This window comes from Chroicocephalus ridibundus, chromosome 5 (genome assembly GCF_963924245.1).
Source record: "Chroicocephalus ridibundus chromosome 5, bChrRid1.1, whole genome shotgun sequence".
Classification (NCBI taxonomy): domain Eukaryota; kingdom Metazoa; phylum Chordata; class Aves; order Charadriiformes; family Laridae; genus Chroicocephalus; species Chroicocephalus ridibundus.
The window spans coordinates 7774423-7783740 of NC_086288.1; the positions used below are offsets into that span (position 1 = coordinate 7774423).

Consider the following 9318-nt stretch of genomic DNA (forward strand, 5'->3'; position numbering starts at 1 on the left):
GACACTGGCTTGCACCATACCTCAAGGTAAAGGTTTTGGTTTCTTTGGGTTGCTTTGGCATTGCCCGGAGTGCAAATGGCAAGATTTGGGGACAGGGGTTGTAGATTTCCTTTTAAGTCTTGGTAGAAAGCAGGAGACACGTGTAAGCTGGGACGTAGGTGATGATTTGTAAGGGAAGAAATCAGGAGCGTGGGTCTTTTTGCTCCAGCACGTTTCGGGTGCGGGGTGATACGCGGTGCAGTTAGCATGCCCCGTGGGGATGCGGTGCTGGGCTGCTTAAGGGACTTGAAAAATGAGAGCAGAGCTGGAGGAAAGCCCCCTACTGCTTTACCTGCCTGTGCGGGCAGCAGTGCCACTGGGGTGCCAGACCGACCCCCTGGGGATATAACTCTCCGCGGGGTTATCTTACAGGGGTGCTCCTCTTTGGGGCGGTGGGAAGTTTTATGGGGCTGGGGGGACCACGCTGGATAGGAGGCGCAGCTTTGTAGCCCGCCGTCTCATGGTGCTGCCCATCTGTGATGCCGGCTCCCATCACGGCCACTGAGGTTGGCTGGGTGGTGAGTGATGTTACCGTAGGAAGGGGGAATTTGGAGCAGCTCTCCCACTCTCCGGTGATGCTTAGACAAAAAGTCTGCAAGAACGTGGCCAGGTATTTCAAATCCCAAACTAAAGGGAGGTTCCTGCATAGGAGGTGCCAAGAGGTAGCACGAGGACAAATCCTTAGCTTGTCTGATGACATGCTAGGCTGAGCACCACATGCTGGTGTGGCAAGGCTGTGTCAGTTGAAAGGGCTTTCTGGGGCCACGTTACAGCCAGGGGCGTGTGCAAATGCTTTGCTCTAGCGTTCAAATGCTTTGTTCCCTGTTGCAGCTGCAGGGACCACAACCGACATGAAGGCTGCGTTTCTGGTGCTGCTCCTCTGGGCCATAGCCTGTGCTCACCCGGTAAGTACCCACCGGACAGGTACTCAAACCCCGAACCTGGCAGTTTCGCCCAGCCAAGGTGCACTGATGAGATGTCTCCTGGATGTGTTTAGGTGCCCAGCCGCCAGCTTGCCCGCCCCCGCCGCAGCGCCCAGCAGGAGGTAAGCTTGGGGGTGCCCCAGTCCCGCAGGTGGCAGCCGCTCATGGAACAAGTCTGGGATGGGGAGCCATCCCCAGGCAGGCATCCTTGGACCAGGCACCTGGGGAAAGAGCTGCTGCTTCCTAGGGGTCTTTGAGCTTTGCCCGTCTACTCAGGCTTTCCAAGCTGTGTTGGTTTCATCTCATTTCAGCTTGCCTCCCTCTGCATGTTCCCAATTCACCTGATGCATTCTGCTGCATTGGTCCTGAAAAAGCAGTTTCTGTGCTCTGAACCATCGTGGTTTGGGCTTTTCTGGGTTGCCTTTTTCTTGGTGGCTACTTCTTTTTTTTGCATCAGCAAAAACAACTGAAGGACTGAGGTGCTGAGCAATGAAAAAGGCTTGAGAACTTGCATGGCTTAGGAGCAACGTATCATCCTGCAGCAGTAGCAGTGAATGTGCGGTGGTGTTTGATAAACCAAGGCACCGTGTCATGTTTTGCCTCCAGGACACAGGAAGCGAAGACTACATCAACAAGCTGGGCAACCTCCTGGGTGGTGGAGATGGCAGACGTCCTCCTGCCAGTGTGGAGAGGGGGGACAATGCCCTCGCCAGGGACCCAGCAGGTGGGAACGCCGTGGGCGAGGAGCTGAGTGAACATGGTGGCCGAGACAATGGAGGAAGATTTGGGGAGGCTCAGCACCGGAACCAGGTGGACCACAAGGACATGAGCGCCCGGGTTGGGAACAGCCTCGGTTTCCTGGTGAGTGAGTGGAGAGGGGTATTTTGCTCTGCCAGGAAAGCACACTTAGCCCCAAACCTGATTTGTGGCTAAGTGATTTTATCTATGATAAATCTGGTGTCAGTCAGGGTAGTGCTTGGCGTGATAGCGCCTGTGACCTGCAAGCCTTTGCATTCATCTCCACAGGAGGAAGATGCGCATGATGCTGATGATGGTTACAACAGAGAGCACCTCGGCACTGGAGTCAGTGGGCTTCCCTCCCATGCTGGCGGGCTCCTGGACGAGGAGGACGACAGTGGAGATGACACCTTCGATGAGAATGGGGAAGAGGAGGGGGGTGAAGGTCCTACTTACGTGGGTCGTCCTGATGGGGCAGGCGAACATGGCCATGACACTGGCCGTGGGGACACCGGGGCTGGTGGAGGGCATGGCGACAGCAGCAGCAGTAGCAGCAGCGAGAGCATCGGAGCAGACCACCGGCAATACAGGAGCTACCTTGGCAGCCGGTATGAGCAGACCTACAGGTGGGGAGGGGGCAGCAGCAGCAGTCAGGAGGAGGAGGAGAGCTACAACTTCGAGGATGAAGCCATGCAGGGTGATGATCCCTCTGTCTTTGACAGCCCAGGCAGCAGCTACAAGGTGCGCCGTGCTGGCCCCCATGCCCCAGGGAGGAGCCGAGAGAGTGGCTGGGGGGCTGGCTCCCACCGCTGGGAGGAGGGTGACAGCAGGTCCCCAGAGGTGGAGGATGCTGACTCAGGACAAGACAGGCCATCCACAGAGGATGACAGTCAGTCGGAAGAGCCTGTCACCAGCGAGTCAGAGGAAAACAGTGTCAGCCGCTCCGGGGAGGACAGGGATGGGGAGGACAGGGATGGGGAGGACAGCCCCTCCAGGGAGGGAGAGGGCAGCGAGTCCAGGGAGGGCACCACCGACCAGTCGGATGAAGAGCTGGGGGAGTCCCCAGAAGACATCTCTCAGGAGGTGGTGAGCACGTCGAGTGAGCGCAGTGGCAGCCGGTCCCGGGAAGGGCAGGAGGACTGGGAGTCTGCTGAGGACAGGAGCGCTCCATCCGTGCCTGACAATGACTCTGGGGAAGACGATGGCGACCAGAGCAAGTCTGGGGAAGATGATGGCGACCAGAGCCAGTCCACGGAGGACACTATGGAGTCAAAGGAGGACAAGAATGACTCTGATTCTGATGGGGATGTGCCGAACACATCAGCCGAGAGCCAGAGCACATCCCCAGAGGATGACGGCAGCCAAGAGGACAATGCAGGCGAGGACAGCAGGTCCACAGAGAGCAACAACAGCGAGTCCCCGGAGGACGATGATGATGACGATGAGGAGAGCCACTCTCAGGAGGATGCCACCCGCGAGTCCAGCAGCCGTGGGGACAACAGCTCGCTGCAGAGCCTAGAGAGCGGGAGCCACAAACGGCGGCCAGGTGCCTACCGCAACAAGCCCGCTGCTGACTATGATGACAACGACTGCCAGGATGGGTACTGACGAGCGCCCCACAGCTTCGTCGGTGCTGGGGGCGTGGGGGGAGGAGGGGTTTAATTTATTTGCTGTATAGCCTGGTTGACTTCTTCCTGAGAAGGTGTTGCGGATAAAATGGAGGCGGGTCCGCCGGGGCTTGACCTGGGCACACTGCACGGGGTGCCAAGTGGGGGGTGATGCCAGACACAGGGCAAGCGCCAAACCGCAGCAAGAAAAGGCATTTCCTATACCAAACTGGAGTGCAGCTGACAGCTGTGAGTGCCAGCAGGGTGACGCTGCCTGCTTGCCGCAAGGGCACGGTGGTGGCTTGGCACTCCGGGAGCTGCGCCTGGGCATGCTGGGCAGAAAGGCCCCTGTGTTCACCCTTTGTATTTACCTATCACTGCCTTAAAAGCGTCTGCCCCGACTCCAATGGGAGCTTTCCGTTAACTCCACATCCCGCACATAAGGAGGAAAAGCTTAGAGCTGGTGTGTGCACGCTGCGCGTGTGCTCAGCGGTGCGTGAAGTACCACTTCAGTACGGGATGTATGTAATATTTTGTAAGAAATGTACAGAAAGCATTATATGGTATCCTTTTTGCACTTGTATTTCAAAGCTGAAACGTGCCTTGTTGTTTTCTTTAACTACCATTAAAACCATTGAACTCCACAGTGGTGTGAAGAGTTGCTCTTTTTCTTTCCCAGGGGAGTCGGAGTCAGGAGCTGGGCTCAGACGTGAGCGATCAAGGAGCAAAGGTGCAGGCTGTTTGCGTGGGGAGCCGCAGCACGCTTGGGTGAGGGGGAAAGCAGAGCCTGAGGGCTGTTCCCACCCCTCTATTCCCAGCCATTCCGAGGGCTGCCCCTGCCCCTAGGTGACCCAGCAGTGGGGAGATGAAGCTGGCTAATGACCGCAATAAGCTGGGCCTGGGGCTTTGCTATATTATAGCCGTCACCTGCTGCAACACGAGCAACGGTTGTTCTGTTCTTCCTAAGGTGGTAGGAAAGAGATGCCCCAGGGCATAGGGGCTCTCCTGGACTGGTGGCCCTGGGTGCCTACGGTGGCCCCTGGGGCCAGATCACCTGCAGCAGAGATGCGGGTGAGTAGGGTAAAAGGGGTTGATGTGGGCTGTTTGTTAGATCATGGATAAAAACTCTTTTACTCAGTGTGCCTGAGCGCCTTTTTTTTTTTTTTTTTTTTTTCTCCTACCAGCAAGCAAGGAAACAACACGTTATTTGTTTAAAATCCCATCCGGGCCCTTCTTACTTGTTCGCGTGTGCGTGACAAGCTGTACAGCACAGGTACCGACGCTGACAGAGGAAGCCGCAGGCTGTCGTGTAGCTGCGCAGTTTCATAGCATGGAGTTATGTCTCTGCAGGGGACGGTCTCCGAGGGGTCAGTGCGAGGGGGTGCGTGCCGTTCAGCTGCCTTGGGTCAGCGGTGGCATTACCGGGCATTGCAGTACTGAATTCAAGAACCAGCAAAGAAATGAAATATTTTTTTACTATGGATAGCAAAACTGCAATTAACTTGTAGGCTCTTTCCGTCACTAAAAAAGCAGGAAGCTGAACAGCTCCTGGGTTTAGTGGAATTCAGTGTTTTAATTTCCACCATGCGCGTAGGCTTTTTCTACTTCTGTATGGGATCAGCTCTGGAAAGCTCAGCTTCCCCACGCTGCTGCCCTGGGAATGAGCCACTTTCCTGACCCCACCTCCTGTGCCCCACTGCTCCCCACTTCACAGTGGATACCTCAGCTGTGACGTGCCCTCATTTCTCGGACGCCTTGCATTAGCCGCACGGGGAGTCGGGGATGCTGTGACGCCGGTGAGGCCAGCCAGGGTCGTGGGTACCGAAATGCTGGGGGTGAAAGACAGCGAGCACGGGTTCGGCTGCAGCCCCAGAGGTGCAAAAGGGGCTGGGTGACAGTTGTCACTTTGGTTTAAAGTCAAGGTAAGGATGTATTTGCTGGCTGTTGAGAAGGTCGGCCGCTGCTGTGAACCCTCTCGTGTCCAGCAAGCGGTGCTGGTGCTCAGGCAGCGGCGACATTTCGGTGCCGGCTCCGCCGCGGGGCCGGGTGGCATCCCCGGGGCCGTCAGAGGGTGGTGTTTTGCGTGGGGACAACTGGTGGGGATGGGGACCAGGAGGGTTTATTTGCGGGGTCCTGGGGGAAAGCGAGGGGTGAGCCCAGCCTGTGAGCAGGATGGCCAAGACATTGCAAGGGCAGGACGAAACGGGCTCCTGAAACTGTTTCTTGCGAGTTTGTGGGTGACCCTCTGTCTGTCCTCATCCTTTTGTGAGTGGTGCTGGGGTGAGTGGCAGCATGGCATGTGTGGGGAGGGGGCCACTCGCCTTCCTCCGTCCCCCCGCCAAAGCTGACAGCGAGCGCTTGTCCTCCTCTTGTTTCACGCACGGAGAGAAAAACTGTGTTGATTTGGCTTGAGTTTGAGTGGGAGGGGTGTGTGCCTTGCAAACAGGGCATGCAGCACCCCGCTGCACCCCACGCTGGAGGGGTAGCCACCTGCGCTCCCGCTGCACGTGGCTCCCCTTTGCGTGACTTCCCAGGGGACGTGCTGCGGTCGCACGCACGTCCCTGCCAGCGAGGCCCTAAATTTTGCCTCCCGCTGGCTGGCTGCTCCCCAAAGGCCAGGGAACCGGTGCCAGAGCTGGCTGCTGCCTGCCGGTCCTGTGGGACGGCTTCCCACGGGACTGTCCCTCCTGGGCAACGCAGTGGGGGGGAAACTCAGCCCTTCTCCGGGGAAACCTCCCGTCCGGGCGCAGGGAGGGAGCCGTTCATGGGGACCCCGTGCAGGGACATGCCCAGCACCTGGCAGCATGGATCTGCGAGGATGGCCAAGTTTAGGGGGATGCTGGTGGCACTGGGCTGTCCCCATCAAATGCTGTTCATCCATTTACGAGCGGGTCCACCCCGCTTGCCGTCCAGAGAGGCTTGGTGGTGGGCAGCACTTCACGGGGTGAGGTTTTGGGTGGCCGGAGATAGTCTGGCCAAAAGATGCTGGCTTTGAGGATTTTAAGGCGTTTTTAGTAGCAGCCCTTGTTGTGCACGGTGAGCATCCAAGGGGAGTGCTCCCACTGGCTGCTGTCGGGCAGACAGGGAAAGCAGCTGGGAATGTTGGCCATGGGCTCTGCTGTCACTGGAGGTGTTCCTGCATCCCGTTTTGGGCTGATTGTGTGAGGAAGTTGCAAGGGTCAGCTTGCCTGGTGGGTTAGGAAAGGATAAAAAATATCCACGTCAACGTATGCGTTTTTCTTATCCACCCACACGGCATTTTTTGTGCGTTGGGGGTGGCCTCCAGGGCTGAACGCGGTGATTTACCCAGGAATCAGCATTGGGGTTTAAAACAGATATTTTCGGTCGCATCTGGGTTTGCGAAAACACGAGTCTGCATCATCTTAAAAGGAAGGTTTCTTGGTTGTTTTTTTTTGGTCCTTTCCAAGAAGAAAAAAAAGTCTATTTTTAATAAGTAGCTGGTGTGGCCGAAGCGGTGGGAGACAGCAGTGCTGCGTTTGGCTGCAGCAGCCGGACTTGGGGCAGCCACAGCATGCGAGCTGCATTTTTTCAACCCCCTTATTTTCCTGGCTTTGGTGGGAGAAACGGAGGGACCCTTACAACCTTCCATCCAGCAGCATCGTTTTTGGCAGGGCAGCCAAGCGCCCTGGGCTTCCCATGGCAGGCTGAGTGCCACAGCTGGCCGCAGGGCTTCTCTTTGGCCCCTGTTTGTCTTGAGCAAAATGTCAATATCCGTGGAAGAAACAATCCGATGGGATTGTCTCTTCTGTGTCCCCTCCGATGGGATTCAGTGACGGGAACCGCTCCTTGCCAAGTGCGCAGTGAGGTCGGGGGAGTTTCATTGTGTTTCTCTGCTTCTTTCAATGGGGAGGAAAAACCTCTGACGGAATCGCTGCTGCCATCAATCTGAACAATCAGCCACGAGAAAAGAGCATCTGACCTCAGCGAAACACCAAAATATTACAAACCTTTCGAACGTTCTAAGGAAATTTTTCTTCCAGCTCCCTTTACTGCCATGCACTTCAATGGCAAATAACTTTGCCCTCCCCTGCTCAGCCGTGTCCTTGGAGTTTTGTGGTCCCCCCAGCGCTGCCCCAAGGAGTTGGACACCACAGGCCGGCATGTAAAGCACCGTAGCATCCACCTGTACTGGCACCCCTGAATTCGTGGCGGAGACCTGAAAAGTGCAGAGCGCCCGAGTGTTTTGCAACGCAGGTTTTTCTGTTATCACACCCTGAAATACAAAGCTACAAAGGGCTGTTGATTTGTTCTAGCAGAAGGCATCAAGTTGCTGAAAACAGGAGCTGAACTTGTGTCTGGGGAGCGGAGGCAGCACCTGCCCTCTCCTGTTGCAGACCCGATGCTATTTTCACCCGCAGAGCAAAAAGCAGGCTCGCTACAGAGTGAAAACTTTCAAAGCCTTCTTTTTCAAAAATAAAACTAGTGCCTGAGCATTAAGGTACTTATTGCAACAGACGTGTCCTTGTCTGTGTATGTATGGGTACGTATACAACTGTTGTGCGACTCATGCCTGTACACAATAATAAATAATCAGTGCAAGCACCGCAGCAGTTCCTGCTGAGACATGTAAATATCAACTTTTTAAGCCCAAACGGGGGGTTTTTTGCAGGTTTGAGCAGGGCGTGCAGCGGCAGGGAGGTAGGCAGCCACCATCAGCGTAAGTGCCGGTAGCAACGTTCCTCCACGCCATCCAGATGCCTGACTGTCCAGGGGCACTGATTTGACTTTGGCAGAGAGCTCAGTTCCTGAGCTGGGTGCGCAGGTTATTGGTGGGTGTCTCTGCAAGGAACCTGGGCTCTCTGCCTGCTCTTTTTCTGAAAACGGGGCCTTTTGGGGGGGTTTATTTCGTTTTTCACTCATATTTCTGTTGTGCGGCTCTGTTTGAGGACTCTCACATGTGGATGGAGGCAGAAGGCTGGTGGTGGGACCAGTATTAGTAACTTGTTCTAGCTGGTGCACAGTTTCTTCCTCCTGAAAAAAACACCTAAAACAAGTAAAAAACTAGAGGAAATATGATACACAGATATTGCTCCAACGTGTGAGGACCTGGGGGGGTGGTGAGTGCCGGGATTTGTGATAATGCTGGGACCTCGCCTCAGTGATTTGCTGGCTTTCTGTTCCCCAGAGTTCAGTATGCCTCAAAGTGCTCCCGTTACAGAGCTACCCATGCCCCGTGGTTTGCGTAAATAGAATTAATTTCTTTTACCTGGTTTCCTATCTCAGAGAAAAACGAAAAATCATATGAAACGTTTACTTGCAGAGAGGGCCAATATATAAAGGTTGTGTACTGAGTTGATACGTGGTGGATTTTAGGTGTTCTGCCCTCCTACTTTTCTTCTGAAATCCACTGCTTGCAAAAAAATACCAAGGCGTGTGCCCAGTCGGTGTTGGGTTTGTGCCGCGAGAGGCAAAGAGGGATGAGAGAGGGATCCCTTATTCTTATGCTGTTGCTGGTGCACCCTCTCCTTGCTCATCACTGGGGTCCCCGGTTCATGGCCGCGGCACGCGTGTTCCTGTCCCTGACAGCATGTGAGGGGAGGTGGGAGCCGGGGCAAGCTCTGCCTCTGGTGCCCCCCACGCATGTTTCAGGGGTGGCCTGGCCATGGTGCTTCATGGTAGGGGTGCCCCTTTCCCCGGCTGCAGCAGCGGCACCTTGGCCTCTCCCCGCCATGCTCAGAGTGACCTCCTGGTTTTGTTTTCTTTATTTATTTTTGGCCCTGAGGTTTCCTTCCAGAATAGCTCCAGGGTGTGGAAATAGGACGGTGTGGCCCCGACCACAGCCTCGGCCCCGTGGTGGACCCAGGCAGGACGGGAGCACGCTGCTCTTCTCATTTACCGCCCTGCAAAAATAATAATTAAATTTGGACATAGGAGCCATGTCAGCCTGTGCCAGACAGGGACGCTCTGACCACGAGGTCTCCATGTGCTCGGGCGATTACATCAAAACCATTCGCAGTGCCCTTGCCGGGCCATGACGGGTGCGAGCCCAC

At 55.7% G+C, this 9318-nt stretch overlaps 1 protein-coding gene across 1 annotated transcript; it reads left to right on the forward strand.

Annotated features, from left to right (window-relative positions):
• The first annotated feature begins 498 nt into the window (after window positions 1–498).
• Window positions 499–3819, forward strand: LOC134516237 (dentin matrix acidic phosphoprotein 1-like). The gene is made up of 4 exons (XM_063336197.1): window positions 499–944; window positions 1037–1084; window positions 1569–1823; window positions 1989–3819. Exons 1-4 carry the CDS (start codon window positions 891–893, stop codon window positions 3306–3308), a joined length of 1677 nt encoding a protein of 558 aa, XP_063192267.1. The 5' UTR covers window positions 499–890; the 3' UTR covers window positions 3309–3819.
• Window positions 3820–9318: the final 5499 nt, after the last annotated feature.

Excerpts from the sequence above, each read along its gene's own strand:
- LOC134516237 (XM_063336197.1), top strand. The coding sequence starts at position 891 with ATGAAGGCTGCGTTTCTGGTGCTGCTCCTCTGGGCCATAGCCTGTGCT. Across the intron at positions 945-1,036 it reads CCATAGCCTGTGCTCACCCG|GTGCCCAGCCGCCAGCTTGC; the intron begins GTAAGTACCCAC and ends GGATGTGTTTAG. Across the intron at positions 1,085-1,568 it reads GCCGCAGCGCCCAGCAGGAG|GACACAGGAAGCGAAGACTA; the intron begins GTAAGCTTGGGG and ends TTTTGCCTCCAG.